The following is a 24,290-nucleotide window of genomic DNA, read 5'->3' on the forward strand; positions in this document are numbered from 1 at the left end:
AAGGACAGAAGTACTTCAAAGTGCTCTGTGGTATAGCAAGGAACAAGGGTAACAGATTCCTTGCCTGTGCACTGCAGGAAATGTGGCAGAAACCAAGTTTTAGTCATAGCATTAGTGATTCATATGACTCTACATAGATGAACTTACAGTATAAACATCAGATTCACATGTTTGTTGTTCAGGAGCTCCACAGAAATGAAGGATATAACTAGTATCCTCCATACAGTGCACTTTATGTACCCAGTTCCATCTTCTAGCTCCTGCTCTTTGCATCTCAGGTTCAAAAGGAAGACAAAACACTCGGTAAAATTTCACCACTTAGGAGCTCAGTTTTCCTGTAAGTTGGACATACCAGCTCTCACCTTTTCAGGTTTGTTTAATGTTTCTCCCAAGAACATATCACAAAACTAACTGGAAAAAAACCCTTATAATATAAAGCTTTGGGGAAATCCTGAAAATTGATGGAAAAGAGAATGAATGAGAGATGAACTCTGCAAACAAAGCTTAAATATAAAGCATTTCCAGAAAAATCAGTAGTCTCTTGATGGGATTCCTCTCAAATCAGTTACCTCAAAAGGTGACCTATTTCACTTGAACCTAAAAGAAATTTACCAAAATCAGGGTGCTCTGGGTATTTAATCCCTCCTTCATATCTCTAATACAGATTTTGTTTTAAGACATATTAGCTATAATAAGTCTGGAACATAGCCCAGCTCACAGTCTCTTCCTCTTCAATCAGCAACTAAGAGCTAAAAGATTTAATAGGAGTGATGAGAGTAAAATGGTATCAATTTCACCTCTTCTCATCTCTTTTACTCTAGCTATCTCTTTACCTCAACTCTCCCTTTCTGCCTTCACAGGTGCAACCAAACCAAAGCCATATTAGGTCTGAAAATATTTCCTTTGCATTTTCATTCAGTTTTCCAAAGTATTACTTGGCACTTAATCAGACTACTTATTCATTTTGTGGTAATGGTTTTAGATTTGGCTCCCTCATTATAATCATTTACAGAAAGGTCTCCAGGAAGCTCCTTAAGAAAAAAAAAGTAGGGGCTGGTCCTCTAAGCAGTAATTATATATTTATATTACTGACATCAGTGAAATGCTGTGTTCTGAATGATGTTATCCTGAAGCTACAAAATTTTTACAGGATTTTGAGGAGCTACTTAGTGATCTAGAAGTTCAACGAAAGGCCCTGGCAATCCTATGGACCCAAAAGAGCTTTTACTCTGAAATTTTATTTTGCTTAGTTTTACTTTACTAAATAGTCTTGCTACAGGGAACCTGAATGTAAAACTTGTTTCTACTCCCAGTTTGGGACTGTGAGATTATACATAATAAAAATGTCATTTTAAAAATGGTAACACATCTGTTATATACAATTAATTTAATTTCTAGAGTTATACAAATGTCATCGAATTAATGTGAAATAGCCTGTGCTGCAGCACTGAGAGCATGTTACATAGGCCTTGCCCTATGAGCTTCATAAAAACATTTAACTTTTGCTCAAGCGTTTTTAATAAAAAGCTAGAAACATCAGATAAAGAACTTTGAGGAATTATTTTTAAACCTACTTTCTTGTGTTCATGAAAAATTCTGTTCTAACATCTCCAAGGAGATTTGAGGTCCCATCCTAATATCCATTAACATTAATGGAAGGTAGAGAAAGTAAACAGACCCTTACAAAGGGAAAGGGTGGGGAGTAGGAGAAAGAATAGAAATCTGGCTAGTTGATTCTCTTTTTGAAAAAATTAACTGTCCTATAATATTGTATTATTCAATGAAAGGGGATAGTGGCAAAAGATCCTGGGAATAGTCACCACAAATTCCTATTTCTAGGCAAATGACAAAACAGGATTACAAAGCTTTCTAAGACAGAAAAGGACACTGACATTTGCCTTCCTGATGCCTTTTCAAGTAGAAGATTCTAACGGTATTCTGCCTAATACTATACTATGTACTCTACTATACTAATGGTATTCTACCTAAGCCCCAGGATACCCGTTAGGCCATCCCACATATTCCTTACTCACCTAAGGACAAGGAAGAAAAAACAATCTGCCCAGGTCACTCAGGGTACTGGGACACAGCTCGGAGGAGATTCTAAGAATCATTAGACTCAACAGACTTATCTACGGGTAATTAAATTATTTTTAAATGCCAAAAGAGAACAAAAATAACAGAGAAGCAGTGTCTACTCCAGAATCCATGACAGACCCTGAAATGAGGTATGCAATGCAGGCAATACTGAAAAAATAGGACTTTTCATTTTCCTTCCACTTACCTTTCACCAAGGTAGTCCCCAATTACAGTTTTATTTAGTCCTTCTCCTTTATAAAGAAACTGGGCTATGTCTTCTGGGGTACTCTGCAGCAGCTCATTTTCTATAAGAAACTGAATTCCCTGAAGAGGAACATAAAAGAGAAAGTACTGATTATTTGGAGCTTATCTTGGCATGATATGAGGTGTTTGTCTAAACCTAATTTCTGCCAGACTGCACACCAGTTTTCCAGTAATATCTGTCAAACAGTGAGTCCTTTACCTAGTAACTGAGGTCTTTTGGTTTATCAAACACCATACTAACATGTTTGTTTGCTTCTACCCATTATGTATCTGTTCAACTGATCAACCTTTCTATTTTTTCACCAGTATCAAATTGTTTTAATGATTACTGCTTTGTAGTACAGTTTGAGTTTCGGTACTTAATAGACTTCCTTTAATTCTCTTCCTTTTTTCACTATTACCCTTGACATTCTTGACCATTTTTTCTTTCATATGAGTTTCATTATTTTTTCCGGGTCTATAAAAGATTCCCTTAGGAGTTTGATTGGAACAGCTCTGAATAAGTAAATTAATTTAATAATTAGTAAATTAATAAATTAAAATTAATAACAAGCAAATTAATTTAATTAATTAAAATAATTAAATTAACAAGTAAATAGTATTGTCATTTTTATTATATTGTCTCCACCTGCCCATAAGCAATTAATTGTCTCTCTAATTATTTAGGTCTGCTCTTTCTCCAAAGAGTATTTTATAGATGGATTCATATAGTTCTTGGGTATATCCCAAATATTTAATAGCTTCTGTAGTTATTTTGAATGAAATTTCCTTTTTTAGTTCTTCATACTGTGTTTTGTTGGTGACATACAGGAATACTGATGATTTGATTATTTATATGGATTTACTTTATCTCCTGCAACTCTGTTGAAGTTATTGTCTTAACTAATTTTTGTTTGAGTCTTTTAAGTACACCATTAGATCATCTGCAAAAAGTGAACATTTTCTTTCCTCTTTGCCTATGCTTAGTCCCTGAGTTTCTCTTTATTATCTTATTGCTACAGCTAGCATTTTCAGCATGTTAAATACTAGTGGTGATAATGGGCATCCTTGCTTTATCTCTGATCTTATTCTCCATTACATATAATATTTGCTTTGGACTTTAGATAGATTATTGATAATATTAAGGAAAAATCCATTCTTTTTCTATGGTTTCTAGAATTTTTAACAAGACCAGGTACTGGATTTTGTCAAAAGCTTTTTCAACATCTATTGAAATAACTGTATAGTTTTGACCTAAATTATTAACATGATTTTAGAGTACTGGGCTTGGAATCAGGGAGACTTATCTTCATGAGTTCAAATCTGACGTCAGACACTTACTAGCTGTGTGACTCTGGGCAAGTCTCTTATATTTGCCTCGGTTTCCTCATCTATAAAATGAGCCGGAGAAGGAAATGGCAAACCATACCAATATCTTTGTCAAGAAAACCTCAAATGGGGTCATGAAGAGTCAGGCACAAGTGAAAACAACACAATACCAACAATAAAAGATAGAAAGGTACAAGATTTTATGTGTGGAATATGATATACGTGGTCAGCCACATTCATTGTGTTAGGTGGTTTTCCTCTATTAGAAATTCAGTTACAGTGATGGAGAAGGTATACTGAGAAATGATTGTGGTATAAAATCAAAAGCAACTGATAAAAAAATTAAGGAAAGGTAGGTTATAGGTTTTCTTTGGGAAGCAAATAATAAAACTGCCAGGTGGTTTTACTATTCATTAAAAAACTATTTCATATGACATCTTGCACTAATATTTGCAAAAAGGCCATTATGAATATACTAGGGGCTTACATAGCAACAACTGTTAGAGAAAATGAGAAGGTAAAGAAATTCTATACATTTACACATCCTTTATTCATTCTATGTGCCTCAAGTGAGACAGTTTCTAGAATACAAAAACTCCTCTGTATCATTCAAATTTGAGTTCAATGTCAAATCTCACCCACTTCTCTCTATCAAAAAAAAACTTCTGAGGGGCCTCTACCATTGAGTCTTGTTCCCAGAAATAGTAATTCATAAAGGAGGGAGTTGGGGTAGGGGGGGGAGTTGTTCTGTTTCCTGATTCTTATATTCATAACTTGGTCATCCTACCACTGGAACTATGTCCCATTCATCTTCCCTGGATGCTGGATACCACTTATCCTGGGTGGAGTATGGTCCTGGGAATCATGGCTCTTGAGCAGAGAAGGGGAGGGAGTTTTCCCTGCCCACTCTCTCTGATGAAATCTGTTATGAAGTCCCTGTCATTCCCTACTGCTACTTCCATGTAAAAAGAATTTTGCTTCCTCCATATTTTTGGGACTAGACATGCTTCCCACTCCTTACCCACACTCCATTCCCTCCAGACTACCTTATTTTACCTCTTTCCATACCTCCCCATGCCACCCCTTTCCAACTCTCCCCAGCAGCTGAAGAGACCAAAGATCATTCTTCTTCCTCTACTCTCAAACCCAAGTTGAATAGGAACAGGAACATGTCTGGCCTCCCTCTGATATTTACTTTCTGTCTTCCCATCTGAATGACTTCCCCACCCCTCAAAAAAATCTGATTCTATGGAGTCAAGATGGTAGAGTAGTAGGAAGAGCCACAGCAAAGCTCTCCACCTTCCATCAAAAAGAAAATAAAATGAAAACAAACCCAAGACCCAAAATCTATCTTGAAAATGTACCACAGCAGCAGTGATCAAGAAATCCGAGGGGAAAAAAAGTCACACTGAATAATTTTTCCAGCCCAGGTCTGGCAAAGAGAGACACAAAGAGAGGTCTATAGAGTGCCATGGACACAGAGGTGAGCTGAGGGGAGTATCTAGCCAGGAATGACCAAGTGGAACATTTTAGTGTAAGGAGAAGTACGCGTCATGGAGAGTGAGAAATTCTAAATCTGGCAAAAGAAGAGTATCCAATCTTGTGCACGGTGCAGGGATAGATGCCAAGTGGAAGTTCTGTTGCTCATTACCCAGTTCCAGGTCACAGATACAGAGCTGACTAAGGATGGGACCTCTGCCTAGTGGGTGGTGCTCCTGGGTGAAGAGGAACAAAGGCTGAGTATAATAGGAATAACTTCATAAGGAAGCAACCATTGCGCAGTTCTGACCCCAGAAGAAGAATATGGTCTTAGTTCCAGCTTCCATTCCAGGTAAAAGCATGCAGAAGAATAAGTAGGGCAGTAATGCTAGACAAAAGGAAAGTCCTAAGTTCTATCACTCTGAACTAGCAGAGTCAGGGAAAGCTCACAGGTATATTGTTCAGATCCAAGCCCAGGTCAGAAACTTGCAGGGTTTGTACCACAAGGGCAGAAATTAGATTTTCCCTGGATCAGACCACTTTGAAAGTGAGCACTGAAAGCTTGTAGGTCCCCACCCTGAGGGGAACCCTTAGTTCCTGGAATAACTCAACATTCAATACTTCAAGAAAGCAGCAGCAGTGCCAGCTCAGATATTCCCTCCAAAATTGCCCAATCCTAATATGAAGTCCAAAGTTAGGGAGTATGCTAGAAGAATAAGCAAACAAGAAAAAAATTCTACCCCAAATAGTTATTATGGTGATAGTGATACTCAAGATACAAATCCAGAAGAGAATGACTCCAAAACATCTATCAGCAAAGTCTCAAAGAAAAAAACAGCCTAGTCACAACTTGAACTAGAATTCTGTCAAGTTAAAAAAAAAAAGGCTGAAAAGATAAATGACATGAGAGCACTAGAGGAAAAAACTGGAAAAGAAATGAGAGCTACAAAAGAAAGAATTGAAAAGAGAATTAACAGCTTGGAACAAGAGGTACAAAACCTTGTGCAAGAAACAACCTCCCAGGGGCAGCCAGGTGGTGAAGTAAAAGAGTACCAGCTCTGGAGTCAGAAGACCTGAGTTCACATCCGGCCTCAGACACATTTACTAGCCATGTGACTTTGAGCAAGTCATACCCCAATTGCCCTGCCTTTCCCCCTCCAAAAAGCAAAAAAAAAGAAACAACCTCCCTGAAAATTAGAATAGATCAAACAAAAGTCAATGACTCCATGAGACAACAAAAAATATTAAAACAAAGTCAAAAGACTGAAAAAAATAAAAGAAAATGAAAGTCATATTATAGCAAAAATAAATGACATGAAAAACAAATTAAGGAGAGATCATTTTAAAAAATCATACTTGAAAGCCAAGATGAGACAGACTGAGAAACAGACGGACAGATGTCATATTTCAAGAAATGTTGGAGGGGGAGGGAAGGAAACTGTCCGGATCTCTTCAAACCAGAGGGTAAAGTAGAAATAGAAAGAATCCATTTGCCACCTCCTGAAACTCCAAATAAAAGCTCCCAGGAATATTATAGTCAAAATCCAAAGAATTCAAATAATATAGGCTTACAATAAGAATAACTTGCTCAGTAAAAATTAGTATAATCCTACATCTCTCAAATATATAAGGAACTGAGGCACATTTATAAAAATAAGAGCCATTCACCAACTGATGAATGGTCAATGGATATGAACAGTCAGTTTTCAGAAGAAGAAACCAAAGCTCTCAACATGAAAATATTGATATAATATCAATACATGAAAAAATACTCTAAATCACTAATGATTAGAGAAAGGAAAATTAAAACAACTCTGAGACAACACCTCATACCTATCAGAAATGACAAATGCTGGAGGGGAAGAGTACACGGAAATAGTTACTCTACTGAACTGTGGGTGGAGTTGTCAGCTGCTCCAGGATATTGTTGATCCAACCATTGGTCCAATCATGAAGTATACCCAAAGGGCTAGAAAACTATGCGAACCCTTTGACTCAGCAATATCACTACTAGGTCTATATCCCAAAGAGATTAAAGGAAAGGGAAAAGGACCTATGTGTAAAAAAATATGTATAGCGGCTTTTTGTGATGACAAAGAATTGAACACTGAGGAGCTAGCTGCTCATCAACTGGGGCATGGCTGAACAAGATGTGGCATATGACTGTGATCGAGCACCACTGTGCTATAAAAAATTATGAGGAGGGTAGCTGCAGAAACACTGGGAAAACCTATATGAACTGATGCAAAGTGAACTGAGCAAAACCAGGCAATCATCATACATATTCATGGCAATATTGTAATGACCACCAACTATAAAAGATATAACTACTCTGATCAATACAATGATCCAAAATAAGTCCAAAGAACTCATGATGAAAAATCCTATTCACCTCCAGAGAGAGAACTGATGAGCTCTGTGTGCAAACTGAAGCATGCTTTTTTTCACTTTTCTTTATTTTTCTTTTCTTTTTTGTCACATGGCTAATATGGAAATGTTTTTGCATGATTTCACATGTATATTTGATATCAGATTGCTTACCTTCTCAATAGGCAGGAGGGATAGGCAAGAGGTAGACAGAGAATTTGGAACTCAAAATTTTAAAAAGAATGTTAAAAATAAATTCATTTGGGTGGCTAGGTAGCACAGTGAATAGAGCACCAGCCCTGGAGTCAGGAGGACCTAAGTTCAACTCCAGTCTTAGATACTTAACACTTACTAGCCGAGTGACCTTGGGCAAGTCACTTAATCCCAATTGCCCTGCCTTGCCCCTCCAAAAAAAATCAAATACATAAATAAATTCATTTTAAAATGTTTTGAACATTATTCTGATAGAAACTATAAATATTATTCTGATACAAGCTAAAAATTAGACCAATTTCTTCCCTGTATCATACTATTCAATTACCTAATTTACATCATTAAAACCGAAAGCAGATAGCTGGTTTTTTTTTATTTGTGCTTTTTTTTGGGGGGGGGGGGGGATTGGAGATATTACAGAAAGCTTAGAGATATTACAGAAAAAGAATAATGTTTGCTTTGTTACAACTAGTTGTTAATCAAAGCCCTGTGGATGGATTCTTTTTTTTTTTTATTATTTTTAAGCAATCGGGGTTAAGTAACTTGCTCAAGGTTACACGGCCAGTTATTTCTGGGTGTGGTGCTGAGTGTCTGAGCCCGGGATTCGATCTCCAGGTCATCCCAACACTGGAGCCGGTACTCTTACTCGCTGAGCCACCTGGCCGCTCCTAAGCAATTGGGGTTAAGTAACTTGCTCAAGGTTACACGGCCAGGTGTTTCTGGGTGGGTGCTGGTGCTAAGTGTCTGAGCCCGGGATTCGATCTCCAGGTCTTCTCAACTGGAAGCCGGTGCTCTTACTTGCTGTGCTTCCTGACCGCCCCCTGTGGATGGATTCTTATACAAGTCTTAATACAGAGTTTTAAAATGTAAGCAGTATGGATTCCAAGTCATACTACTCCATTTTAAGCCCAGATAGTTGTTGTAACCTGAAAGATGCTAATAGGCAGGAAATCTCTTCACTACTAGCCATAGCAGTAGTTAAAGATTTACTCACTATTAGCTAGAAACCAATATTTTTAAAAGGTTTGAAACCAAAAACAAATAATAAGAGACAAAAAGCAAAAGAAATCAGATACTATTCCTTAATGTAAAACTGATTACAAATGATTATGAATAAATTAGTGTACTGAAAGGGAAGATTACAAAAAAGACAACATCAAAGTAGTAGCTAAGGGCTATGAATCTTATACAAGTGCATCACATCGTTTTTTAGGTATATAAAAATTATTTTTAGGCTTCTGTGCTATGTCAATTTTATGTATATAATAAGGAGCATAGATTAACATCAAAATAGAGTACAATTAAATCAAATCATAAAGGTACGCTAAAAGGAAAAAGATCAGTAATGTAAAATTAACATCTTTATAAATATCTATACAATCTGAAAAGGTACATAAGAGTATAAAGATAATTAAAATATCTATCTGATAATAAATCACCTGGCACCATTTGAGCATTATTAGTTTTCTTCTTCACACTAAAAGTAAAGTTCATAAGAAAATCCCGACTTTTTAAATCAGAACACTTGACAGACATATCACTGTGCTATTGAACTCCTATGGCAATTACAGCATCCAAATAGTAACCCTGACAAAAGGAGGGTTATGTTTAGGTATGGCCAATGAAATTCCGGGAAAATGGAGAAAGCACTCTATTCATATATCCTGGGTCTAAGTCTTGACTCCATCATTTACTAATTGCCTTACCTTAATTAAGTCATTTTTTTGTTTGGGGATCTTTGTTTCTGATTTGAAAAATAGTGATGTTTAGGATAGGAGGGAAGTCAGAGGAATAGATGTCTTTTTAATGCAAACATTTTATGAGATTTTGATTCTGGTAGGAAGAACATTTACCTAGTCCACCATTCCTATGTCTATTCAAAATGGAAAGGAGACACAGTATAAATAGATGTCACCAATTGGTAGATCTTCAGCATAAGCTGATTTCATGCCATGAACCCATTATTCTGGAATCTTTTCATCCAGCAATCCAGGGACCAGATTCCCTAGATAGCATGAGATTTTTTTTTTTACCAGTGTCTCTTTTATCTTCTCAAAAATGTTTTATTAATCATGACATTTGTTGTTATACCACTTTCCAATAATCTTCTGCTAATAGAGCTCTTCTTTTACAACAAAAACAATGAAAACCAAACAACATAGTATCTAATAGTATGTGTTCAATATTTCACAACTGTAACCAATAGCCTCTTTTGAAACAAAGGGAGTGTGTTTCATCAGTGGTTTTCCTTAACAAAGATTGGTCACTGCATTTACTGATTTTGACTGAATGTGAATTCTGAAGTATTTTAATGTTATTTTTAATTATATTATTGCAGTGGTATACACAGATCTCCCTGTTGTTTCTTTACTTGTACCAATTTATTCAAGTATCTCCTGTTTTTCTGAATTCCTCATTAGTTTTTTCTAATAGTAAAATAATTTTCTATTAAATTCATACACTAAAATGCATTTGGTTTGAATTCTCCAATCAATGAGCACCTGTTTTCATTTTTTTTTTTACTACCACAATAAATAATGCCATGAATATTTTAGAACCTTTCTTTCTCTCATTGACCTCCTTGGGATCTGTGCCTACTGTGGGACATTTCAATAAGGAAGAATGACTAGTAAGTTAACTTTTCTCACATAGTTCCAAATTATTTCCCAGAACAGCTGGACTAATTTACAGCTTTACCAATATTATAATTCTATGCTGGTCTTTTAATAGCTCTTCCAACTCAGACTATATCTTTATCTTCTTTGCCAGTCTGATAGGTCATACATAGGATAACAGAATTAGAACTAGCAGAGACCCTGATCCAAATCCCTTATTTAACATATATGAAGATTAAGGCCCAGAGAAATTACGTGAATTTGCCAATGGTCACAGAGGTAGTGGTGAGGCTGGGATTTGAACCAAGTTCCAGCACTCTTTTTAGTTCAGAGATGCTTTAATTTGTGTTTTATTATTAGTGTTTTGAGGCATTGTCATATATTTTTCCTTTAATTTCCATATAACCTACAACATTTATTCCAATCCTATAGGAATTCTTGGAATTTTTAAAGATAACAATTTAACTCACTCTGGATGGACAATTATCTTATTAAAAAAGAAAGAAAAATTTGTATTCCAAAGAATTTGAAATGATATGCTTACCTTTTTAGGATCCATGTTGAATTTCTTTCTTCCCATAGCTATTTGCTTATTCCTCTGGGTAGTTTTGCTATTTATTTGAAATAATTTTTAAAAATTATTACCAGGTGGTCTCACATAGCAGAGTAATTTTAAAGGATTTTTTGCATAGTCATCATTATTATAAAACACTCTCATAGGATGTTTTATATTTCAAAATAACTATTTAGGGAGGTGTGTCTGCCTTTAAGAAAAGCATACCTCACTCAGTCCTTTACAAATAGAAGTTTTGGCTATTTTGAATTGCTACTAATGTTTGACAATTTCAGATTTATTTTCTTTAGAAGACTTTGATGATGATAATAAAAGGAAAAAAAAGTTTCCTATTTCTTAAATAGGACACACTCTCACCCAAGTTGGTTCATCCCAAAATGCCTTGACTTACTTAGCTCTGAACAAATAAAAGTGAATAGTGAACTAGAAAAGCACAGTATAAGGAACAGATCCATGAAAGAACTATCTGATTATTCCAGAAAGCACAAAAGGGTGGCATTGAGGGAAGAAGAAAAAAGAAAAATTTAAACTGCAAAAGCTCTCTACATCTCCTAAGCTGAGAATTGAATAAATTAAAGGTTTGCACACAAGTAGCTTACCTCTCCTCTACACAAGTCAGGTTATCAATCTCTGTCATCACTTCTGTAATTTCAAATTTTAGCCTCTGCCAAAAATAGGAAAAGAATTAACAGGAAGGAAAAATTAACTCACACAAGCTCAGAATAACGTTAACACTCCATATACAAATTTATCTGAAATTTCCAGTAGGACGACAGAAGTATAAGAATAATTCTAATATATAAGAATTTCACAGTAAGACCCACTACAACCCAGATGAAATCTTTCTCTAAAACTAGGATATCATGGGGCAGCAAGGTGGTGCAGTGTATTAATAGAGCACCGGCCCTGGAGTCAGGAGGACCTGAGTTCAAATCCTGCCTCAGACACTTAACCCCAATTGCCCTGCTCTCCCCCCTCCAAAAAGCAAAAAACAAAAACAAAAACAAAAAAAAAAACCAACTAGGGTCAGAGTAGTTCATTAGAGGTGAGTCATTAATATATGTCAAAAAGCACACCTTTTTAGAGAAAAAAATACACTAAGAGATCTTAGAGAAGACTGTATAAAAAGATGAGATCATCAAAAGAGAGGAATTGAAGTCCTTACTTAAGACATTTATGCTACTTAAACATATTTTCTCTATTTCTAAGGTCCCTTCCAATTCTAAAAAAGTCTGTTCTGATTTTTGTTACTGCCCTTCTCTTTTATTTCCAACCGTGTTCTTGGGAATATTAGCAGAAAAAGTGAAGGTCAAACTCTCTAAGATAAGCCATCACGATATTTCAATGATAAAGTTTCAGATAATTTCTAACATTTTGCACAAGATTAACAGATGGAATTAGAGCCAGTTGAGGTGGTTTACCTTACAAATGATCCATAATATTTAGCTAAGCCTGAATTAGAAAGAACAGACTCCTCACCAACAGAAAATTTCTTTACTTCTTCTACGGTGAGGGAATGCAGTTAGCTTCTTTCTTACTACTGAGGTAGAAAAGGTTCCATTATCGTTAAAAGACGTAAGTACTAATTTTTAAAAATATCTTTACTCCTGAAACAATGAAATCTATATCAGCCTGCCTGATTTCTCAGAGAGATGAAAGAACAACCTGGAAAAAAACAAATTATATGATTTTAGCTTCTGTACAAAATGGAGTCAGTTATAGATTCTGATACTTTGGGTACCAAGAAAACCAATACCCAGAATGGAAACCCTAGGGTGAACTGTGGGACTTCTTAATTTGTTTGAGAGCACACTTGGCACTCCAATCTGTGAGTAACCCATTCTATTAAGATTTACCTTGGCATGTCATTATGGAACTAAGAGGTTTCTGAAAGGAGTGATAACATTTCTTTTTGACTTCTCTCTGTATCAGTTAGTATGAGAAACTTAACTCAGGAAAACTAATCAACAGAGGAATTACTGGCTTGTGACTGCCTTTGAGTATCTACTGCTACCACTCATGGATCAAGATTAGTTTAAACTGCAAAAGGTTTCTCCATCTCTTAAACTGAATAATGTGGGGACTGAATAAATTAAAGGTGTGCACACAAGTAATTTACCTCTCCTCTACACAAGTACTCCTGGTATCATTGCCTTTCCTTATACTTCTCCTACACAGTGATGGAAGTCTCTGATTATAAACTAGACTGACAATTCCCTTTATGTTAACTGTATAATTATCTGTAAAGTCTTTTTAGTTACTTTCAATTTGCATGAGTTGACATATAAAGCTTTTATATTTCCAGTTCCATATCTTCCATACCCGGTCCAAATTAGAATGTCCTCTCATAGCTCTAATAGTTATGGAGAAAGCATAGTACCTTCTGTACAAGCCACAGATTTACACTCAATTCTTTAATTCAAAGCTGTTCTTAAAACTTCTGCATCTTAACTCTGTTAAGTTCCTAGGATTCTGCCCATAGAATTTTCCTGGAGGATATTCTTTCCTGGAACACTGACCAAAAGAGATCTAGCATTTTCCTTTGTTCTAGAATTTTCCCTAACTGTTAAGACACAGTTTATAGCGACCAATCTGATTCTTTCCAATGCTTTCTGACCCAGTTTCTTTAAAACAGGTACTATTTTATTTTATCATAGATTGTTAGATCATACAGTAATGTACTCCATATCTCTTGTTTTAGGGTCTTTCTCCCCTCAAGGGGTAACTATTTCAAAGTATTCATCTTAGGGTCCATTATCTTTTTCAAATAGCCACAATGACATAAAATTTCACATAATCAAAACCCAATTAAATTTTTTCATTTTTAAAATTTTATTTTAATACATATTTATTTTCTTTCTTCATCACCCTCTGCTGGGTGGGGTTAGGTGGGAAATTCTTGTAACTAAGTCAAGCAAAACAAATTTTCACACCATCCATGTTCAAAGTGTATGTTTCACTCTGCAACTTGAGTTCATCTGTCACCTCACTGTCAGGAGGTGAATATCATAGCTCCTCATCAGTTATGGTTGGAATCACAGCATCACAGTTGGTCACTGCATTGCTCAAAGTTGTTAAGTCTTTCAAGTTGTCTGTTTTTACCAAAATAGCTGTTACTGTATAAATTGTTCTCCTGAAAGCCTGATTACTCTGCCCCTAGCCAGACTTTAGCTACCTTCAGTTCAGATATGACATTAGGGGAGGGATTTTTGTTAGTTTCCATAGCAGATCATACAGACTGAAGGTCATGTGGGTCTCAATCCTCCTACAGGTATTAATTTACTGGCAAATCATAAGTAGTTTCCTTACAATACTACTGAATCTTATTTTTTTTAAACTAAATTTTATACTCTGACAATACACAGGCTCTATGCTTTCGCAACTTTTAACCATTGATTTTTTGTATATTTATATATGGATAAACAATGGACAAACATTTTACGTATAGTGAAGATTATTAGATTTTACAGTTTGAAATTTAAAGATTCATTACCTCTATGTCATCAATAAGCTCTTTTTTCCTGCGACGGATGTTTAAAAGTTCTTCTCTTTCCTCCATTGAGAGGTCATCAGGCACTAAAAAAAAAAAGAATCATAAACAATTAAGTAATAATTCTAATCCCTTAGTTTCAAAAGCTCTTTACAAATTAGTGGTCACAATATCTTGGTAGGGGAGGAGGGTTGCAAGCACAACTAAGGTTTTGGGTTTTTTTTTCCTATTTGTCATGTCAAATAGATTTCTGGAAATATTCAGATCAGAAAATCACCTATGAAACAGTTAACTGAAATAAAAAGAACAAAAAACCAAACTGAACACCAAATCTCAGCCCAAAGTGAGTGAGACAGCTGTGCTTTCACCCACCGAGCACACTGCTGCTTCCTGTCTTTCTCTCAAAGTGCTTTGCTGCTTTTCGCTAAGGTGAATAAAAAGAACTGGAAATAGTAGCAAAGAAAACAAAGATGGGGAAAATATCTGGACCAGAGCAATACACTAAAAAAAAAACATACTGGAGGTGACAATATTTTGAAAGCACTGACTTATAATTTCCCATCTACATTTTTATCTCTAGAAACACTAAGGATTTGTCAGCAAACTTACCACAGAATATCATATTTGGAAGGGAATTCAGAGACAATGGAGACCAGAAGGTATCCAAACAAGAATTACCCTAAAATATAATCAACTAGTGGTCATCTATCATTTGTCTGAAGACCTCAAATTCCTAAGGCAATTTATAAGGCAGTCCATTCTACTTTTAAACAGTTCTAATTGCTAAATTTGGGGGGGTTTTTTCTTACATTAAGCAGAAGTCTTCCTCTCTGCAAATCCTATCCATTAATCCTAGATCTGCCCTCTAGGGACAAACAGAATGAGTCTACACCTCCACCCATGATCTGGGACAAGGTACCTTCACTGGCCACAACTTGATTCCAAGGAGAGCCATGGACCTTTCTTTTAACCAATCAATCCTTGGTGTCCCCTTGCCTCATTGTCACCAGGCAGAAGATGCCCAATAAGTTGGATGCTGATTCCCCATGCTCATATCTCTATTGAAGAAATCCCAAAGTCCCACTTCAGCACAACCTTTGGCCTCACTAACCTCTTGGAAAGAGATTATCTACATTCCATTACTCCCCAAAATCCCGGGGTCCTTGCCATCAGCCCTACTACTTTCCTGCCCATATTATATCTAGCCTTTCCATCTACCCTGAACTGAATATGAACATGAATCCTCCTTTGTGTACTGTCTTCTCCAAACAGAATGTGAGCTTTTTGAGAGCAGAGCTTGTCTTGATTTTCTATTTGTATCTCTAGTACTTAGTGTAGTGCTTCACACCATGTGAGAGAGATTGAAGAGTGAGTGAATGACTGATGGAGCAAGGTCAAAGGATTAAGACAATTAAGTCTTTAAGTCATTAAGCAATGACTATGTAAAAGGCAGAAAGAAGTGGAAGCCTGGGTAAGACAAAGTGAAGATCCACCTACTATCAGAACTCATTCAAATTTCTAGTGGGGAGGAGATGAGGGTGATAGTTGGAGAGTAGATGGCATGGTTTGGAGGTAACAGAACTGAGGTGGATAGGAATATGAGATGCCTCTCTTCACTCCTCCGCCCCGTTCTTATTACTTTACTTCAGTGATTGTTCCTCCTAGTTCAATTGGTTTTCTTCTTTTTCTGCATTTACATTCTACTCAATAGCATTTCATTATTATATATCACTTCTCAGTCACCTCCAAGCCATGCTGTCTATTCTCCAGTTATTGCCCCATCTCTTTCCCACCAGAAACTTGCAATCCTCTCCTGGACCCACCCTAAGGTTCTGAGAGGGGGGCTTTCACTTTATCTTGCCCACATCCAGACTTCTACCTCACTTTCTAGCCATTTCCCAACTGTGCTACTTTGTGTACCTTACTCTCCCCCTTTTCCAGTTTCCCTTCTTGTGCTCTCTTCCCCCGTTAGAATGCAAGTTCACTGAGTCAGATCTCTGTCGTGTTTGCTTGTATATGCAATCTAGACATTGAGCACTGTGCCTGTCACATAGTAATAGCTACCAATCAGCCCCTCACTCTTATATATCTTCAGTCTCTCCCACTGTCATTCTTCCCTTTAAATCTACCAGGTAAAAAATCCTGTCCCCAAAAATTCTTTCCCTTAACATTTGTGGCAGGGCCAAGAAACCTTTAAGTTCTTCAATGCTTTCTTTTTTTTTTAACTTAAAAACATTTATTTTTAATTTATTAAATAAAACAAGCATTTCCATAATATAGCACATAAAAAGATGACTGCACATGAGACTGCAAATCTACTATGCACAACTTGCTATTCCTTTCAAATATACAACAAAATTTTCATGTAAATTTTTTCTTCCCTCCCCCCACCCTAGATATGGCTACCATTAGACCCAAATAGGTATATTTATGTGTGTGCGTGTGTGTAAAATTATTCTATTCATACTTCTTTTTATCAGTTCTCTCTCTGGATGCAGATAGTTTCTTTCTTCATATGTCCTTTACAGTTAATTTGGTATTAAATTTATATTATAATATTTATAATATCAAAAATATAATATTACATTATATTTTGGGTATTTATAATATGAAAAATAATTTATTTATTCAAAGTCATTCTTAAAACAATACTGCTATTACAGTATACAATGTTCTCTTGGTTCTGCTCATTTTGCTCTTCATTGTTTCATGCAATGCTTTCTATGCATAATATCTGGTCTTTCTCTTTCTGTCTCCTTTTCATTATGTGTATATGGCTATGGTTTTGATTTCTAGGCTTCTAAACTTCAAGTGATAATTTTTCCTTACTCTGATGAATATAAGTGAATTAATGTTGCTTGCTATAGGATACATTTATAGCTATATTAATGATTAAGACCTGTATTCCCCTGTTAGGATCTTAGTGTATTAGAAATTTATTCCCTTTCCCCTATGACATCTGAGTTAGTATGTCACACGTTGAAAAATCCCAAGGAGGATATCCATAAGCATCTCTATGAGGCTTTCGATTTCTCAATTCAGAGAATCCAAAACTATTTTCCTGGAACTTACCAAATAACTTACATACATCCCATAAGTGTGAACCATCCCTTGTTTTTTGCTCTCTCTCCAAAAGACCTTCCCCATTTTGTCCAATAACAACACCATAGATAAAAGCAGATGGACCCACTGCACCTGGCACTGTAGATAAGACCCTCCAAGGAATTGGGAGATGGTATATCATGTGTAAAGAACAGTAAGCAGGCCAAAAGACCTGGACCACAGAATTCATGGAAGAGAATAATATATAAGAAAACTAGAAAGTTAAAAGGGAACCAGGTTGTGAAGAACTTTAAATACCAAACAGCTTATATTTGATCCTTGAAATCATAGGGAGTCATCATACTTATTTAATACACTACGCATAATATTCTTTTATATTTATTCATTACTTACAATACTTACAATGATAACTTTTGTCCAAAAAAGCTCCAAATTAAAATTTGTTATATAATAAACTATAAAATTTTATTCTAACTATAATTATGAAAACCTTAAATACAAAATTATGATTATAAAATAATTACAAATATTTGACATGGGACATTCTGTAAGAATTAAAAGCATCAATTCAGCAAGAACTCATATTTTCACTAGTATCTCCAAGATTTCATATAAATTTTTTATCTGAAAAATTTTGTTGAACATAAGTAACATTTTAAGTAAAAAAATTTACAACTTGAAAGATGTTTAACATAATATAACAACCACATATAACATTAATTTCAACATTGAACTTTTTTATTTGAGCAAAGGCTTGCAACATTTGGCCCAACACCAGATGAATGCACTCTTAAATCTGGTTCCACACTAAGTTTACTTCTGTTTAACGAAAACAAAAATAAAGTAAAAGTGCTTGCTCACACAAATATATGGCAGGATGTGGTAGCAGAATTTTATAAGTTCTCTACCTGACAGATGAAAATTCAGTTTTTATTTTTAGTCAAATATGTATATTGTGCTATAAGAAATAACAAGCAGGATGATTTCAAGAAAAACCTAGAAAGACTTACAGGAACTGATACATAGTGAAGTGAACAGAACCAAGGAGCAATATTGTCTGATGAAGAACTGTGAAAGACTTAGCTATTCTCAGCAATACAATGATTTAAGACAATCCCAAAGGACTAATAATGAAACATACTACCAACCTCCAGAGGAAGAAAAAGCTGAATACTGACTGAAGTACGCTATTTTTTCACTTTCTTTTATTTTTTCCTTTTATTTGTCTTCTTATACAAAATGACCAATATAGAAATGTTATTCATAATTGCATATATAACCTATATCTGATTGCTTATCATCTCAGGGGAGTGAAGAATAGAATTTTGACTCAAAATTTTAAATAAACATGTTTTTTGGTTTTTGGTTGTTTTTTTTTTTTTAAAGCAATTGGGGTTAAGTAACTTGCTCAAAGTTACACAGCTAGTTATTTCTGGGTGTGATGCTAAGTATCTGAGCCCTGATTTGATCCCCTGGTCATCCCGACACTGGAGCCAGTGCTCTTACTCACTGAGCCACCTGGCCGTCCCTAATAAACATGTTTTTAAGAATAGAGGGAAAAGGAAAAATGTATAAGTTTGTCATTTCTGAATGATATCTGCAGCCCCAAATTCACTATATCAATTATATTTTCTTCTTCATCCACTGTCAATTCAATAGCCAGGGATGAAGAAGACATATTAAATGAGTGACTAATCCAATCTAATTTCTTGGAAATTTCAAGAACATAGTGTTTGAAAGTCACTTCAAAAAGTTTGAGGTGATCACTGATTTTTTTGACTGCTTGATCCAAAGATAGTTCATTTCCTAATAAGAAAATACATAATGTCACAGAACATGCAGTACTATTCTCAATGGGTGATTCCAGAATTTTACTTTCTTTTTTTTTTTTTCTTAAGCAATCGGGGTTAAGTAACTTGCTCAAGGTTACACGGCCAGTTAATTCTGGGTGTGGTACTGAGTGTCTGAGCCCGCAGAATTTTACTTTCTTAATCTTACTTTTTACTTTGTCTTGAACAATTAACACAATGTATTTGTACCCTGAAATAATATGTTGAGTTCATAAATTTTTTAAAAAAATTTCTGCTAAATAATCTTTGTAGCCTGTCATATCACTTGTACACTGAGTTGAAATTAAAGGTCAATGAAGACCACTACTCTTCTTTCAACTCAAATAGATAAATAATAACTCTACCACAGAAAAGCAAACTAGTATCTACGTGTATTAGAAGTGTAAAATATTCACTGTCCATCTCTCTGCACAAAATGGTAAGCAACTGTGAGATACTGGGTCTTAAATTTTTTAAAGCTAACTTTGGAAGGTATCATATACTACACTTTTAAGTTGTCATGGATTTTTCTTTGGTGCCAGAACTTGCTTATTTTTTTTAATGTAGCATGTATCCATACTGTATTCACACTATTTTTTTTAAATATCCAAAATAAAACCTAAAAACTTCCTAGTCATCAATTTTGCTCTATCTGCACTTTGTTTTCCTTCAAAGTATGAATGGAGACAGTTAGATGGTTCGGTGGAGAGAATACAGGACCTTGGAGTTAGGAAGATCTGGGTTCAAATCTGACTTCATACACTTACTAGCTGTGTGACCCTGGACAAGTCACTTAACCTATGTTTGCCTTAATTCACTGGAGAAGGAAATGGCAAACCACGTCCACATCTTTGCCAAGAAAACCCCATGGACACTATGGTCCATGGGGTCATGAAGAATCAGACATCAGTGAATGACTGAACAACAATGAATTAATTATATTTTAAAATGTTATCCCCAGTGTTATTTCCTATTAAGTCACAACAAAACCACATATTCTCTTTCACACCACCATCATGTAGATATGGGCTGGTTGTTGTTCTTTGTTCTCGAAGAAGACCAACATGACATCACTATGTTGGAGACCAGGTACAGTGTGTCCAACTATGGCTGATCAAACCAATATGAGCTCAGAAGGTTCTACCATAGGCTGGGCACAAATAATGAACATTTGGAGTGGAGAGGTCTCTCAATCTGCGCACTTCACATTTCTTTTGAGCTACTGAAATTCTGCTTTGCTTATAAAGTATAGCACTTCTGATGCAGGCACACCATGCTGGGATGCAGGGGGAATGGCAGTTCTGTGCTAGAGTCTCCCATGCCTCACAACTGATTCCAAAGTCTGTTGAGAGACCTTGAGTGTGTCCTTGTACTGTTTCAGATGATCACCATATGAACACTTGCTTTGTGTGAGTTCTCCATAGTCTTTAAGGCAAACATACATTTGGCATTTGAGCAATGTGGACAGTCTATCAGAGTTGCACTCTCTGCAGTAGAGTTTGACTCTTTTGCAGTTCAGCTCAAGAAAGGACTTCAGGATCTAGTACCTTATCTGGCCAGGTGATCTTCAAATCTTCCTAAGAAAATTCAAATGGGAGTGATTCAGTTTTAGTTTCAGGCATAGTGCTAGTACACTGTCCAGGTTTCACAGGCATATAACAATGAGGTCAACACAACATTCTGTAGACCTTCAGTTTGGTAGGCAGTATAATACCTTTGTTCTCCCACATTTTATTTCAGAGCCTCCTAAACACTGAACTAGCTCTGGCAATGGATGAGTCAACCTCAGCACCTATGAGGATATCCTTGGAAAGTATATTACCAAGGTAAGTGAACTAATCCACAGCATTCAAAATTTTTCCATTTGCTGTAACCAATGGTTCCATGTATGGATGGTGTGGTATTGACTAGTGGAGAACTCCTGTTTTCTTGGCATTAATTGTTAGGCCAAATTAGCACAAGCAGCAGGGCATCTGTCTGCCCCTGGCAGTGATGGGGCCAGCCCTGGCCTGCCATGTTGGTTCCCTAGTTCCTTAGGGCCCCAAGCTGCTTGCCCTGCCCCCCCCCACTTCCAGCGCTCTGGAGAAGGGGCCAGCCCCGCTCCTTCATCTGCCAGGAGGCAACTTTGGCACCATACACTGGTCTTCTGATAAGATTGTCCATGTTACCTCCTCACACACAAGTCATGGGCCCACACCTGGCATTGGTCACACTGCAGCACAGCAAACACATCACTGTCCCCCTCATCTCAGCCTTGGAGGCTGCACTGAGTACACAATCATCTGCAAACAAAAAAATCACACACAAATTCTCCCTCCCACTTCAGTCTTGGTTTTTGGTCTTTTCAAATTAAATAATTTACTGTGGTGTGGTAGCTGTAATTTTCATCCTTTTTGAAGGCTTCTGACAACATTGCAGAAAACATCATGCTAAAAAGCATGGGTGTAAGCACACAGTCCTGCTTCACTTCACTGGTAACTGGGAAAGCATGAGAGCACTGTCCATTATCCAGAACCTGGGCAAACATGCCCTCATGAACTGGCTTACATTGTGATATGAAAAGGATGCTTTTAATATTTCTATTTTTTTTCTTTTTAACTATAAAGTTTTTATGCCCTAATATATGGCCAATCTTTGTAAAGGTACCATGAACCACTGATAAAAAGTGAATTCCTTTCTATTACCATTCAATTCTCTCCAGATATCTATCACAGCTAACTTATCTAAAATTTTATTCACTTATTTGACTTCTTTCTTATTTATTTTTTGTTAGATTTATTTATTATATCAATAGATGCAGGAAAAGTTTTGATAAAGCACAATACTCATTTCTATTTAAAAAAAAAACTTGAAAGTAAAGAGATAAATGGATTTTTTCCCTTAAACTGACAAAAACACATTTACTTAAAACAATCAGCAATAATTATTTCTAATGGGAATAAGCTAGAAGCCTAGTAAGATCAGGTGCGAAACAAGGTTGCCCACTGTCACCAAAATTATTCAACATTGTATTAGAAATCGTAGCAATAAGATAAGAAAAGGAAATAGAAGGAATCAGAATAGGAAAAGAGGTAATAAAAATTATCTCTTTTTTTGCAGATGATATGATGACATACTTGGAAAATCCCAAAGACATAACTAAAAAGTTAGTTCAAACAATGAATAATTTTAGCAAAGTAGCAGGACACAAAGTAAATCCACATAAATCATCAGTATTCCTATATATCACAAGCAAAACACTGCAAAAAGATTCATTTAAAATAATTCTAAACAATATAAAAAACCTGAGAGTATATCTGCCAAAACAAACCCAGGAACCATATGAACAAAATCATTAAAAACTTTTCATACAAATAAAACCAGATTTAAATAACTAGAGAAATATTAATTGTTCATCAGCAGGCAGGGCCAATACAGTAAAAATGACAATTTTACCTAAAGCAATTTATCTATTCAATGCCATCCCAATTAAATTACCAAAAATTATTTTACTGAGTTAGAAAAAATAGTAACAAAATTCATGTGAAAGAACAAAAGTTCAAGAATATCAAGGGAGCTAATGGAAAAAAAATGTAAAGCAAAGAGGTTTAGCAGTACCAGTAATTATCAAAACTACCTGGTTCTGTGTAAGAAATAAAAACGTAGATCAGTGGAACAAATAAACACACAATTTATAGCAGCAATGACTATAGTAACCCTGTGTCTGACAAGTGTTAAGGACTTAAATTTTGGGGATAAGAATTCATTATTTGGTAAAAATTGTTGGGAAAGCAGTCTGACAGAAATTGGGCATAGACAATATCTTACATTATTTACAAAGATAAAGTAAAAATAGACACATGAGCTAGATATAGAGATATTACAAGAAAATTTTAAAAACATGGAATATATTATCTATCAGACTTATGGATGGGTGAACAATTTATGAATAAACAAGAGACAGAGCAATGTAAGATGTAAAATAGGCAATTTTGATTGCATTAAATTAAAAAAAGTTTTGAACAAATAAAACAACAGTAGTTAAGATCCAAAGGAAAAAAGAAAATTGGGAAAATTTTTATAAACAGTTTCTCAGATAAAGGTCTCATCTCAAATATTTAAAGAACTTTGTCAAATCTATGAGAATACGAGTAATAACTGATAAATGGTCAAAGGATAAGATTAGTTTTCCAATGAAGAAATCAAAACAATTTGTAGTCATATGAAAAAATGCTCTAAATCATTATTGATTAGAGAAATGCAAATCAAAACAATCTTGAGATATCATTTTATACCAATCGGATTGGCTAATATGTTTGAAGGGGAAAGCAATAAATATTGGAGATGTGGAAAAATTTGGAAAGTAATTCATTGTTGGAGGAACTGTGAACTGACCCAACCATTTTGGAGAGCAATCTGGAATTATGCCTAAAAAGTTATTAAACTGTCTATACCCTTTGGCTCATTAATACCACTTCTAGGTCTATTTCCAAAAATGATTAGAGAAAAAGGAAAAGAACCCATATGTTCTAAAATATTTATAGTAGCTCTTTTTGTGGTGGCAAAAAACTAGAAATTGTAGGGATGCCCATCAATTGGGGAATGGTTGAAGAAGTTGTGATAAATGACTATAATAGAAAACTATTGTGCTATAGGAAATGATGAGCTCAATGGTCTCAGAAAAACATGGACAAACTTGCACGAAATAATGAAGAGCAAAATAAGCAGAATCAAGAGTAAAGTAACAGCAATACTGTTTTAAGAACAACTTTGATTAAGTCATATTGACTATTATAAATACTCAAATTAACTACAAAGGACCTATGAAGGATAACACTATTTATATTCAGAGAAAGAACTGATAAATAGAAGTAGGTATAGAACAATTTTACATATAAATATGTATTTGTGTCTAATGGTAGCCATGTCTAGGATGGAAGAAAGGGAGGGAAGAAAAAAAGTGGGAAAATGTTACACAATAACTTTAATATATATTTAAAGGTGCTGGCAAATTATACATAACAGATTTG

General features: G+C 35.4%; 2 protein-coding genes across 4 annotated transcripts in view; both read right to left on the reverse strand.

Annotated features, from left to right (window-relative positions):
* Window positions 1–24,290, reverse strand: part of CYTH3 (cytohesin 3) — a 139,857-nt gene that overhangs the window by 20,174 nt on the left and 95,393 nt on the right. For all 3 annotated transcript variants that reach the window (XM_069084911.1, XM_069084912.1, XM_069084913.1), the window contains exons 2-5: window positions 14,393–14,475; window positions 11,499–11,563; window positions 10,870–10,936; window positions 2,285–2,403 (exon numbers count right to left, since the gene is read on the reverse strand). In XM_069084911.1, the coding sequence (XP_068941012.1) occupies window positions 2,285–2,403; window positions 10,870–10,936; window positions 11,499–11,563; window positions 14,393–14,475 (334 nt within the window). The remainder of the gene's footprint in view (window positions 1–2,284; window positions 2,404–10,869; window positions 10,937–11,498; window positions 11,564–14,392; window positions 14,476–24,290) is intronic.
* LOC138158737 (small integral membrane protein 10-like protein 3) overlaps window positions 11,527–24,290 on the reverse strand; it is a 182,130-nt gene continuing 169,366 nt past the window's right edge. Inside the window, exons 2-3 of the mRNA XM_069084910.1 lie at window positions 14,393–14,475; window positions 11,527–11,563 (exon numbers count right to left, since the gene is read on the reverse strand). Of these exons, the coding sequence (XP_068941011.1) occupies window positions 14,434–14,475 (42 nt within the window). The 3' untranslated portion in view covers window positions 11,527–11,563; window positions 14,393–14,433. The remainder of the gene's footprint in view (window positions 11,564–14,392; window positions 14,476–24,290) is intronic.

Source organism: Petaurus breviceps, unplaced genomic scaffold (assembly GCF_028583685.1).
Source record: "Petaurus breviceps papuanus isolate PSGF00001 unplaced genomic scaffold, PetGlider_PUasm1.0 175, whole genome shotgun sequence".
Taxonomy (NCBI): Eukaryota; Metazoa; Chordata; class Mammalia; order Diprotodontia; family Petauridae; genus Petaurus; species Petaurus breviceps.